The following is a 14,384-nucleotide window of genomic DNA, read 5'->3' as shown; positions in this document are numbered from 1 at the left end:
AGTGACACACACACATTGCCTTCTCTTATACTTATGGCTTCAAAAATAATTTTCTGTAACTGAAATATTGTAAGAAATAATTTCTTACAACCTCAGAGATGGATAGATAGACAGACAGATAGATAACTACAATAATAATATATGTACAACAATATATGAAATATTTGTATAATATATATATATATATATATATATATATATATATATCCAAAGTTTCTAAATTCCTAATCTTTAAACCTATTCAGAATGGATGTGAAAAGGACCACATATAGACTTCATTAATACTGTGAACCTTAGAGTCTAGTAAATGCAAAAATCACAGTAATCTTTGAAATGTATAGAAGAAGACACATACTTATTAGGATTCAATAAACTTTATGTAGCTAATATATGTTGAGGTCAAGGAAACAGCCAGGTTTTCCTAACAATTAAATCTAGTTGTGTCTCAGGGAGTCTATATATTCTAAAATGCCAAGATAGTTCCAGCTCAGGATAGATCACGGATGGGTTCCTGGTGTTTAGAAACAAACATAAAGCTCCACACCAAAATTAGTATTTATAAAATAATTAGTGAAAAATTAATCTTGTTCAGAGAAAAGCGTCATTTCCCTTGCCTCTGGGAAAACAAACTGGCAATCCCTTGCCTTGCTACTCCTATGAGGATTGTCAATAGCCACACTGGCCATTAATTTTACCTGAACAGGAAGTAAAAGTAATTTTTATACATTTCCCTTAGATTGTGTTTCTTCCCAAACATCTCCATCAGCTTCTGCACTAAGCTAACTCCCAAAATGTTATAGGAGCCCCATTCTCTTTATGATGGCAACGTTTCTCTCACTCCCCCAGCTATCTCCAATTTTCTACCCTGATATTCTCTGTTCTATCTTAGACAACACTGATAAAATCAAGCTTCAATCTGATGTAAACATTTTTAGATTCCTCTGAACATTTTTATCTAACCCATAATTACCTTCTTCCCTGTAATATTGGATTGGCTACTTTTTGGTGGTTACTCTACACTCTTTATATAATACAAATATTAAATTCTATATTAAGTGAATGTAACTCTGCTCAAAAATATGACATATCTAACAATGATTATGTAGAGACACACCAACGTTATGTAGAAAGCAGCATTTAAGACCCATGAGATTCAAAGTCAGGAAAAACAGCAGCCGATGGTTGTCATCACATATTTCAAATACTAATGTTAAGATATGTTACAAAATAATAGCAACTCAAATTCATGATGAACAAATGGAAAGGAAATTAACATGTCTGTAAATTAGTTCCTGTGTAATCTGAATAAATGTTCAAATATTCAGAAGAAGATTCCAAAGAACACAAAATGAGTTGTAAACTGTGCGAATTTGAAGAAAACCAGGGAATTGTTAGATTTAGGGTCTACAAAAAAATACGACAAATTCTTTTAAAAAATCTTTGTAGACAAGGTGGTTAAAACAATTGTGTTGCACATAAAATAACCCTCACTCATATCTTTGACAGATTTTTTTTTAAATTTACAGAAATCTTTCTCCTGTATGCTCAAAGCATACCTCCCCTCACATAATAATGTTGTTTCTACAGAATATTGGTACCGATTATGGCTACCATGACTACCTTTTCAAGAAACCACTGCTGAGTTGAGAAGTAGTTCACATGATCTGGAGGAATAAAGAGAGAAAACTTTCTGATATGATTAGACTATCATGAGAAAGGAAGTACTTATAAAAAAAATACCTTTTCGGTGGAGCCTGGAAGGGAGAACCTTTGAATAAACTTGAATTTTGCCTTCCTGCTTCTGAATACCAAACTGGAGACTACAGTTGGTAGACAAGCTACTGAAGTCTGAGGATTCCGTAGTAGTCAAGATGAAGAATCATTGTGATGTCGATATTCTAAGGCTCTTGCCAACTGACAAATGGGCACATGCATGTCCTTCCCGTATACTTAGTGGCTTTAAAACATTTTTCTTTTTTTTTTTTTTTTTTTTTTTTTTTTTATTATTCGATATAATTTATTTACATTTCAAATGATTTCCCCTTTTCTAGCCCCCCCACTCCCCGAAAGTCCCGCAAGCCCCCTTCTCTTCCCCTGTCCTCCCACCTACCCCTTCCCACTTCCCCGTTCTGGTTTTGCTGAATACTGTTTCACTGAGTCTTTCCAGAACCAGGGGCCACTCCTCCTTTCTTCTTGTACCTCATTTGATGTGTGGATTATGTTTTGGGTATTCCAGTTTTCTAGGTTAATATCCACTTATTAGTGAGTGCATACCATGATTCACCTTTTGAGTCTGGGTTACCTCACTTAGTATGATATTCTCTAGCTCCATCCATTTGCCTAAGAATTTCATGAATTCATTGTTTCTAATGGCTGAATAGTACTCCATTGTGTAGATATACCACATTTTTTGCATCCACTCTTCTGTTGAGGGATACCTGGGTTCTTTCCAGCATCTGGCAATTACAAATAGGGCTGCTATGAACATAGTAGAACATGTATCCTTATTACATGGTGGGGAGTCTTCTGGGTATATGCCCAGGAGTGGTATAGCAGGATCTTCTGGAAGTAAGGTGCCCAGTTTTCGGAGGAACCGCCAGACTGATTTCCAGAGTGGTTGTACCAATTTGCAACCCCACCAGCAGTGGAGGAGTGTTCCTCTTTCTCCACACCCTCTCCAACACCTGCTGTCTCCTGAATTTTTAATCTTAGCCATTCTGACTGGTGTAAGATGAAATCTTAGGGTTGTTTTGATTTGCATTTCCCTAATGACTAATGAAGTTGAGCATTTTTTAAGATGCTTCTCCGCCATCCGAAGTTCTCAATTCTTCACAGAGCTAGAAAGAGCAATTATCAAATTCATCTGGAACAACAAAAAACCCAGGATAGCTAAAACTATTCTCAGCAACAAAAGGAAATCTGGGGGAATCAGTATCCCTGACCTCAAGCAATACTACAGAGCAATAGTGTTAAAAACTGCATGGTATTGGTACAGTGACAGACAGGAGGATCAATGGAACAGGATTGAAGATCCAGAAATGAACCCACACACCTATGGCCACTTGATCCTCGACAAAGAGGCTGAAAACATCCAATGGAAAAAAGATAGCCTTTTCAACAAATGGTGCTGGTTCAACTGGAGGTCAGCATGCAGAAGAATGCGAATTGATCCATCCTTGTCTCCTTGTACTAAAACATTTTTCTAACAGTTGTTGAACCATATGTCTTTGCAAGGTATCACATATTTTCACAACCATACATATGTACATGAAAGTTATATAGGTGAGGGAGAGAATATAGAGACAGATACGTGACAGATCAGTAGACAGATTGATAGCTACTCTTCTGGTGTTTCTTTACTCTGTTCATACAATTTGAATACTAAAACATATGTGAAGTGACTATCATGTTGCCCAAAATATATATCTTTAAAGAATATGCAGAGAGACACTGGCTTTTATGTAGAAAGTCATGAGATTAGAGGTGTCAGGAAGAAGAACAGCAGCCAATGGTTTTCATAACACATCACACAGTAATGTAAAGGAATTTTACAAAAATGATACCAATTCAGTTTCATGATACTAAAAATTTAAAAGTAAATGAACATATGAGGAAAATGATTCCTTTCTATTTGAATGAACATTAAAATTTTTACATTTAAATAATCACAACATATCTTGGAAAAAATAGCAATTTGCTGGAAACCCAAAGAGTTCATAGGTTTTAGGTTGAAGTCTAACCAGTTTACAAGAAAAGTCGGTAAAAACAATTAGTGTAGAAAATATTCCTGTTCCATGTTCAGGGTAGGTATTTTTTGAAGACCTATAGAATGCATTCTCCTGGAAGCTCAAAGCATAGCTCTCCTTATTTCATAACTTTGTTTTGTTAGGGAATTGGCACTGAATATTGTTACTGAGTAACTTTCCATGAAGACACTGACAAGCTAAGAGCTAGTTTACTGGATCTGGAGAATCAAGATAGAACACTTCCTGATTTTATTAGACTATCATAAGAATCAAATTAGTTATTACATACATACCTTTACAGTGGAGCCTGGAATTGACAACCAATCAATGGATATGAAATTCTCACTTTCCTTCTAGGCACTAAATACCAACTGTAGACTGCAGTTGGTAAGCCAACCACTGAAGTCTGAGGATTCTTTAGCAGTGACAGGCCATTGTGGTTTCAAGATACAGAAGTTCATGCTATAACTGACAAAGTGACAAGTGCTTTTCACATCCTTCAGTCTTTTGGCTTTAAGTGTGTCTTTTAAGTTGAAATATAGGATTTTTTATTAAATAACCGATTGTTGAAATATGGGAAATTTTATTAAATAACAGATTTTCATAAAAAGATGACATGAGAGATGAGGTAGATAGATAGATATCAATAATAATACCTGTTGAAAGGGGAAGGAATTTTATACAAAACCATGTAAATTATACAAAACAATGTGAAATGCATATTCATTACCAAATATTCTCAATATCTAATTCTTTTTTAAACTCTGAAAGGTATATGTGAAAATTCAGTTTCATTATCACTCTGAGCCTTAGAGACCAACATGCAAAAATCATAAGAGACTTTAACAATTAATGTGGCTTCCTGAATGGTGCCAGAAAGTTTCATCCACATGGATATCAGATAGCATTGAAGATTTGTATATTTTCTTTCCATCACAGTGACTGCTTAATTTAGAATCCTAGTTAAGTATAACATGCATTATTTAAATAAATTCCCTCTATCATCTACAACTTCACAATAAAAACCACTGTAATAAATATAAAATATTTATTTTATTTTATTGTTATTATTTAAAGTTTGAAACATAAGGCCTTTTATTTTCCTTTTTCAGACAAATCATTATATTTTCTTTCTCATTCCTTTTATTAAACGTAGTTTCTTTTGTCATACAACACATTCTGATAATTTTCCCTTCCTCCACACCTTTCCCCTCTTCTCTCTCATATACATACACACACACACACACACACACACAGACTCACACACAAACATACATACATACACACACATACACACAAACAAATATACACACACTCACACACACACACTTACACACAAACATACATATACTCATACATTCACACACACAAACATACATAAACACACACTCACACACACTCATACACACAAACATACATATACACACACACTCACACACAAACATACATACACTCACATATACACACACAAACATACACACATTCACTTACAAACATACATATATACACACACACTCAGACACACACATATATTTACACACACAAACATACATACACACACACACTCACACACAAACATACATATACACACTTTCCCCTTCTCTCACATTTAGTTTCACTCCATTTCTTTCTCTCATTCGAAAAGAGCAGGCTTCTAAAAGATAACAACATAATATATCAAAGTGAGTTACACTAAGAGAAAATGAAAACCATTATATTAATGTCAGACAATGAGAGCTAACAGAAAGCCAAAGAGCCCCAAGACAAGGCAAAAGAATCAGAGACATTTTCCTAGTACATATTCCAGGTACATATACAGGATCTTTACAGAGTCATGTAGGCCTTGTGATTCCTGCTTAAGTTTTGGTGAGTTATTGGAGTTTTGTCCATTCATTTTAGATGGTTTTGCTCTCCTGGTCTTCCGTGCTCTATGGCTCCCTCACACCCTGAGTAGAAAAGCAGTCTTCAAAGTCTTTATTAGAGAATTTGAACACTAAAATATTCATTACTTTTGAATATATTCAAAATATGTATTGATAAATTTTGTAATATGGGAATTGACAGATTGAGGTAAATGACCAAAGTATCCATTGTGTAAGATTTCAGTATTTCAGTTCGTTAATGGTGATTGTGATTATACAGATTTTTTTCCTCTGTACTTAAATTTGATTCCACTTACTCCTTTAGAACAAGCACTTAACCAAAAGATTAGGAAAAGTAGTTATCTTCAAGCATTATTTCTCTATCAGCAATTATATATTTGAATATAATTCACTGTCCTGTACTGACAGAATCAGAGTGTTCCTCTTGAGCAATGTGAAGTAAACTGAGGATATTTATTCCATGGTAAGTCATGCAAGTTATGAAAACAGAAACAGTTATGCACATTTGTCTGAACACAATTAAAAGTGGAGCCATGTGAGAATTCTGAATGCTTATGAGAACGCCCCAGGAAAACACGATGTAAATCTTGTAGACTCAGTTTCTTCAAACACAGAATTGTATGGGGAATGGTTTTCATGCTCCACCCAGGGATAGTGGATAGGTGTGAATTCATCAGCTGTGGTTTTTAATGTGACTCTATGGAAATTTATGTTTTTGCCATGTGTGGCTGGTTCCTGTAACTGAACTCCTTCCTCCTGTGTTCCTATTTCTTTTTCTTTTTCTTTTTTCTTTCTTTCTTCCCCTGCCCCTTCCACCATGTAACTTCAAGTCTGATAGGTTAGGTGCTTCATCTCCCATTGAAGCCAGCAAAGTAGCCCAGCTAGAACACAGCCCACATATAGGCAACGGATTCTAATATAGTCCCTATTCCAGTTATGTGTGACTCACTTGAAGACCAAGCTGCACGTCTGCTGTATATGGGTAGGAAGGCCTGGGTCCAGCTCCTGTCTGTTCTTTGTTTGGTGGTTCAGTGGGATATGGTTCTGAGAGCCCTAAATGTTCAGGCTACTTGACTCTTCTGGTCTTCCTGTTGAGTTCCTATCCCTCCCTCACACGCTTCTTCTTCTTCTTCTTCTTCTTCTTCTTCTTCTTCTTCTTCTTCTTCTTCTTCTTCTTCTTCTTCTTCTTCTTCTTCTTCTTCTTCTTCTTCTTCTTCGTCTTCTTCGTCTTCTTCGTCTTCTTCTCCGTCCTCCAACTCCTCCTGTTCCTCCTCCTGCTCCTCCTCCTCCTCCTTCTTATTTTTCTTCTGTTTTCTTCTTATTTCTTCATTCTTCTTTCTTCTTTTTTCTTCTTCTTTCTTCTTCATCTTTGTCTTTCTTCTTCTTTCTTCTTCTTTCTGCTTCTTTCTGCTTCTTTCTTCTTCTTCTTCTTTCTTCTTCTTTCTTCTTTCTTCTTCGTCTTTCTTCTTTCTTCTTCTTTCTTCTTTCTTCTTCTTTCTTATTCTTTCTTCTTTCTGCTTCTTTCTTCTTCTTCTTCTTCTTCTTCTTCTTCTTCTTCTTCTTCTTCTTCTTCTTCTTCTTCTTCTTCTTTCTTCTTCTTCTTTCTTCTTTCATCTTCTTCTTCTCTCTCTCCTCCCTCTCTCTCCCTCTCTCTTTCAGCATCCCCCCTCCCTCCCTCCCTCTATCTCCCTCTTTCTTCCTCTCTCTTTGTCTCTCTTTCTCTCTCTTACTCTCTCTTGTTCTCTCTTACTCTCTCTCACACACACAGAGCTTAACATTTTACATTATAGTTAGCATATATCATTTTAATTGCTTGATGATGACTAATTAAATACACATAATTTCCTTTTCGTTTGTTTCCTTGTATTTCTTTTTGTGATCATCTCGAGTTGCAAAATGCCTATGTATAATCACAGAAAATTAAAAAAAATGAGACAGAAAATAAGAAACTGGCAATAAAGAAGATATTCTGCTTAAAAATAGCAAGTTGCCATGAAGCTATTTATTGTCATCTATTAATCTGTGGCATACTGGTCAGTTTAATGAATGGTTGTGTTTTGATTCTTTCTTGTAGTTTGTTAGTCCTCATATCATCATCATCATCATCATTATTTAATCATGTTTTTTAGAGTTCAGATTTATCTCCCTCCTGCTCCAACCTCTGGCTGTTCCACATCCCATACCTCCTCCTTGCCCCATCTCCAAGAGTGAGATGCCTCCAACATCCACCCCACAATACCTCCAAACTCCCTGGGCCCTCATGTCTCTTGAGGGTTAGGTGCACCTTCTCTGACTGAGTCAAGACCTGGTAGTCCTCTACTGTATATGTACTGAGGGCCTCATATCAGCTGGGTGTATGCTGCCTGGTTGGTGGCTCAGTGTCTTAGAGATATCTGGGGTCTATGTTACTTGAGACTAAAGGTCTTCCTATAGGTTTCTCCTCCTCCTCCTCCTCCTCCTCCTCCTCCTCCTCCTCCTCCTTCTCCTCCTCCTCAGTTTCTTCCATACATAATGAGGTGTTGGTGTTGGGTGAGGAGAACAGGCCTGAGACCCTTGAGGGCCAGCAAATAGAATAGAAACAGGCAACCCTGGGAGGTTGGAAGTTGAGGAGAAGCTCTAGAATGTACCAGAGACTTGAGAGGTGAGAGACTCTCAGGACTAAAAGGGAGAAAACTTAAATTAGTCTTAGATTTTACTGACTCTATTGAATATAATGAATTAACTGTTTCTATATGATTTGTCTGAAAACAGATTCTCCAAAATAAGAGATACCTGTGAAAGTACGAAAAGCATACAGAGCATCATGTAGACACGTAATAATCAAAGATTATATGTGCAGAGAAATGAAAATACTAAAAGCTTTGAAGAAAAATGAAAAAAGTCTCATATAAAGGCTGACTGATTAGTACAATGCCTGACTTTTAAATAAATATTCTATGTCTATGTTGGCAAACAAACAAACAAACAAGCAACCAAACCTAGACAGATTCCAGTTTAGTCTACAATACCAAGCAAAAGTATCATTCATATCAATGAAAAAAAGAGAAACATTATACAGTATAATCACTATTAAGCCATTTCTTTTCAGCAATCTAGTTCTACAAAAGAGAGCCATCACTCTGAAGATAACATATATATTCAAAATGATATAAATGATAAATAACCCTGTACTCCTTCATCATAGGAGGGGGACAAGTACATGGCAACAACAAAACAACATAAACCCATACATCCTACTCTTTATAATGCTATACATTAATGTCATAATATCAATACATAACGCTTACACAAATAAAATTACATGGACTAACCATTTATAAGAAAATGGACTCCATCATTCTCCTGCATTCAAGTAACATACCTGTTTTAGATACACTTGCACACAATTCTTTAAGATGCAGTTGCATATACTTCCTTGTATAGGATTCAGGCCCCAATTATTTTTTTCACATACATCAGTGTTGTCTTGTTTGCATAATGTTTTGGTGGTCATATCAGTGAGACTTTATGTGAGAGGCTAAGGGAACATGGCAGAGGACAGGGATGACAGTGGGTTAAAGAGTCACTTCTGTAATATTGGTTCTGCTAGTAACATCAAAAAATGGTTTATAAATTTTATCAGGTTGAAAAATGATAAAATCAAAATAATATTTTAGGAGAGTAATTTTTCCTATATTGATCTTACTAATTAATGTTCATATGAGTAACTTCATTATCTAATATCTGCATCAATTTATTTAAGATAATTTTTATTCATATCTGTCTTTCACTTCTTGATTAGGCTTATGACGGAAGATATTTTATAATTTTCAAGATTATTGTGAATGGTGGTATTTCCCTGATTTGCTTCTCAGTAAGTTTTTTAATTTTTACAAAGAAGGAATATTCATTTTATGTGTTAGTTCTATATGCTGCTATTTGTTGTGTTTAAAAGCTATATGAGATTTCTTGTGGCAGTTTTAGGTACATTTATATTTACTAATCTTCAATAAAAGATAATTTGACTTCTTCATTTACAATTTGTAATCCCTTGGTCTCCTTCAGTTGTAATATTAAGTTTGAAAGTTGGCAAGTCCTGTTTAAAACAAGAGTCTCTTTTGTATGATCAAAGATGAGTACAGTCATCATTTGTTACCATAAAAGATTACAAGAAACTAGATGATGGACAGAGGATACTGGAAGGAAATGCTGGGTGGTGCAATGATAATCACCATTGTAGAAACACTGCAAACCTGTTTCTATTGTAGATACTGCTAAACACATTCTTTACTTAACTCAGTGTGGTATGCCATTTAATAGGTAAACATGTTTTTATTACTAGGAATTTCAGCTCTTCACATTAAAGACTATAGTTGATTAAGGCTACTTAAAACATGGAAAGTAGGAAATCAAAGTAGCTGAAAGGAAGGAATTGTATATTTTATTTACATTATATTTTTTATATTATATAGGAAAAAACATTTGTCGGAGTGAAAATGTGTGACTTGGTCAAGTAAAGGGACCTGCATGGGACAATCCTAGAGACAAATAACAAGGCATAAATGGTTGAACTTGAGAAGGCTCTACAGAATAACTTTTTTTTCTGAGACACCAAATGAAAGACACCAAACTAAGTTCAATTGTGAGGTAAAGAAAATAAATTTAAGTCTAATTAAAGGCTTCTTGGATACTACTGACATGTAAGTACCACTTACTGCACCTATTCTGATACCTAGCTGTACTGGTTATTGTCATACTTCATAGTTGTTGCAAATGAGTACAACTGTCAATTGCTTCCCTAACATTTCTACTTACCTACTGTCTTATGTGCCAAAAAACTAATCTTCAAGGTAGAGGCTTCTAAGTCATATCCCAGTAGAATTGGTTGAATTCAGAGATAGCCCTGGCAGATTTCCTTGGCAGCAAGCACTCAATCCCTCATCACTGAGAGAAAGCCAGGGGCTACCTCAAACATTGGTGTTTTGGGGAAAATCTTGTGAAATACTTTAACAACGGGAAGGGTATCACTCAACAGGATCAACATCATGGCTAGGGATAGAAATTTAGTCAGATTTATGGAGCTAGTGAGGCCATGTACTTGAAAATTTATCACACTAATTTACTAGATCAGCTCCATTCCTTTCTGTAGATGTCTAGATAATTTTTTAAATTATGTATTTTTTTAACATTCCATATTTTATCCCCCAGACCCCATCCACTCTCAGACTTTTCCACATCCCATTGCTCCTCCACACACTTCTGTCTGCAAGTGGATGACCACATCCCTGACCATACCTGACCTCTAAACACCGTGTGGCCTCCTATCCCTTGAGGTTTAGGTGCGTCATCTGTGAATGAACACAGACCTGACAGTCCTCTCATGTAGTTGTGTTGGGGGCCTCGTATCAGCTGGTGTGTGCTGCTTGTTTGGTTGTCCAATGATTGAGAGCTCTGAGAGGTCCAGATTAATTGAGAATTCTGGTCCTCCTGCAGGATCTCTCTCCTTAGGTGCTTTCAGCCTTCCCTAATTCAACAACAGGGGTCAGCTCCTTCTGTCCATTAGTTGGGTGCAAATATCTGTATCTGACTCTTTCAGGTGCTTGATGGATATTTCAGAGGGCAGTCATGATAGTTTCCTTATTGTGAATTCTCCATAGCCTCAGTAATAGTGTCAGCCCTTAGGGCCTCCCCTTGAGCTAGATCCCATGTAGGGCCTATCCCTGGACCTTCTTTTCCTCAGCCTCCTCTCTATGTCCATCCCTGCTATTCTTTCAGACAGGAACATTAATGGGTCAGAGTTGTGACTGTGGGCATGCCTGACCCCTTTTCCCACATTTCATGTCCTGTCTCTCTTCCTGCTGGAGGTGGGCTCTATATTTTCCCTGTCCCTACTGTTGGGCAATTTATTTAAGGATGGTTCCTTTGAGACCCGAGAGTCTCTCACTTCCAGGTCCCCCCAACCTCCTATCTTCCAAGGTTGCCTGTTTCTATTCTTTCTGCTGGCCCTCAGGGCTTCAGTCATTTTTCCTCTCCCAATAGCAAATCAAGTTAGCCTCTTCCCCTACTCCTCCAGCCTTCTCCTCTTTCCCTCCCAGGTGTGCACCATCCTCCCTACTTGTGATTTTTTTTCTCCTTTCCAAGTGGGACTGAGGTGTCCTCACTTGTGCACTTCAGGTTCTTGACCTTTTTGAGTTCTGTGGACTGTATCGGGTATTACAAACTTTTTGGTTGCTAATATCCACTTGTAAGTGAGTACATTCCATGTATATCCTTTTTAGTCTGAATTGCCTCACTCAGAAATTTTCTAACTCTGCCCATTTGCCTGCAAATTCAGGATATGCTCATGTTAACAGATGAGTAGTATCCCATTGTATAAATGAACCACCTATTTTGTTTCCATTTTCTATTCTGGGACATCTTGGTTGTTTCCAGCTTCTGGCTGTCATAATCAAGGCTGCTGTGAGCTAAGAGGAATACATGCCCCTATGCAGTAGTGGGGCATCTTTTGGATATATTCCCAAGAGTGATATTGCAGGGTCTTCATGTACATCTATTTCCATTTTTCTGAGGAATCTCTAGAATGACTTCCACAATGGTTGTTCCACTTTGCCATCCCACCAACAATACAGGAGTGCTGCTCTTTCTGCATATCCTTGGCAACATTTGTTGTCAGCTGTGGTTTTGAGCTTAGTCATTCTGATTGGTGTAAGGTGGAATCTCAGGGATATTTGGATTTGCCTTTCTCTGATCACTGAGGACTTTGAATATTCATTTATTCTTAAAATTGTATTCCCCTCTAATTTTATTATGTGTGATGATTAATGCTGATCATTAATGGAATTTTATTTAGAACTATCTCTGACAAAGGATTCTGGGCATGACTCTGAGGTTGTAATTCATGTCACTATTTTCTGTCTATACTTAACTACCCGGTATGTGCAAACCAATGATATAAATTGGATCTGCTACACTTTTCATAGTTCCTGGTATGTTTAAAAAGGAAGAAGGTCATTGAACATGAACATTCCTCATCCTCTGTTTCTCAACTTGGCGAATGACTTCACTAGCTACAAACTCATGACATCAGAACTTCTGTAGGATGATATCTTGAGCCCTCATATAATGAGCTATTTTTTTCTAATGTAAATCTTTTTTCTACAGTTCTTTTTCACAGAAACAGGAAAATATTTCTTTCTAAAAAGTGTTGCTATAATGCACAGGAGTGAGTCTGATTTTATTGTACTACTAAATAGTTGACTCTTACTCTTGGAGAGTGTTTTATTGTGATAATCTGGAAGAATCTGGTCAGATAAATTCCCAACTTTCATTAATGAGCAGTACTTAGAACACCATTATTTGAAAGTAAAAAATTTAAAAGTTTGAAGAAAAATTAATAAAGTGATTATAGTGGGTCTGTCACATGAATACAGGTGCCTAAGTAACAGACGTGGAGGAGAATACTAAAAAATGCCATTTTCCAAAGCTATGGAGAATCATAAGTCAGGCACATTGGAGTGTAAGCAATGACATAATTTAATGCTATTTATTATAATAGGTAAGAAATGTAATACATAACAAAAAAGACAGTGAGTGAAACTATTTGTAACAATATGGTCAAATATAAACTGAAGTTTTTTTTGTAATTATCTCTTCTGATGTGGTTAAGAGGGAAGTAGAAGTGAACATTGAAATAGAATGACTGGAACCTTCTTCAGTCATGAGGAAGTTTCCCTTGGGGCAAGTTAGATGTTGAGTTGATTCATTGTCCCCTGCTAAAGGAAACATAAAATTGTCATAATTAGACAGACATTCTTAGTTCACCCCACTTCAGATAAGAATAAGTTTTCACTATATTTTCTGAACTCCACACAAAATATTACTTGAGTTCACACTGTATTTGATTTGGAATGGTATTGCATGTTAAGGTTCTTCACAAACGGGTTGTAGTGGATCCATTGCAACATAATACTTACACCAAATGCTTAGCATTTTGAAAGGTTATCTCTCAAACATTTTTGTACAAGAATAGCACACCTTGTTGGCACAGAGTTTAAGATTATAGTAGGTTTAATGGTTTTTAAATCAAATAATTGATTTAAAGAGAACGTTTTAAAAATACTTTCATATCAAAGATATCATACATGACTTACAGATCATGAGAGGAAAGGAAAGAAATATAGCAGGTAATATTCTGGAATTCTTACAGTGTCCAAAAAATTCCCTTGTCATACATACTATTATGTAAGTATGTACATATGTGTATGTATACCTATGTTTATATATTCATATAAGCCCATTCAATTAAGCGTTGTTTAAAAAATGTTTACAATGTTTTAATAACATGATATACTACTCCAAGGGTGCTCCGATATTTACAAATTTATGAAATCAGGAAATGATGTCACCCTTTCATCCATTTGATAATGAATGAAAATTTTCTTGACCTGTAGGAACTTCAGGCTAGGGAGAAGCAGAGGTAATGTTTAATTCTGCAGTGTTAGCAGTTGGGGTGTCCCACTGTGGCTATCTATTGATTGTTTGTTTGTTTTATAACAGGGGACTTACCAGCAGTATTTATTGACATCTTTTTGTCATCTGAACTCTTTTGATTATGGTCACAAATGATATGGTCCTCATCTCCAAATATATCTACATAGTTGTCAATCATGATTTGTATAATAGACATCTGTAACATCACAAGGCAAAAACAATATCCTATGTCATTTCACATAGTTTACCAAATTGAAATCAATAAAAAATTGAAATCCAAATTGGT

General features: G+C 36.0%; 1 protein-coding gene across 1 annotated transcript in view; it reads right to left on the bottom strand.

Annotated features, from left to right (window-relative positions):
* LOC127673799 (uncharacterized) overlaps positions 1-14,384 on the bottom strand; it is a 103,996-nt gene that overhangs the window by 1,570 nt on the left and 88,042 nt on the right. The window contains exons 29-30 of the mRNA XM_052169554.1: positions 14,174-14,294; positions 1,599-1,664 (exon numbers count right to left, since the gene is read on the bottom strand). Coding sequence (XP_052025514.1) covers positions 1,599-1,664; positions 14,174-14,294 — 187 coding nt within the window. The remainder of the gene's footprint in view (positions 1-1,598; positions 1,665-14,173; positions 14,295-14,384) is intronic.

This window comes from Apodemus sylvaticus, chromosome 23, assembly GCF_947179515.1.
Source record: "Apodemus sylvaticus chromosome 23, mApoSyl1.1, whole genome shotgun sequence".
Classification (NCBI taxonomy): Eukaryota; Metazoa; Chordata; class Mammalia; order Rodentia; family Muridae; genus Apodemus; species Apodemus sylvaticus.
This window is presented reverse-complemented; position numbering and strand designations above follow the sequence as displayed.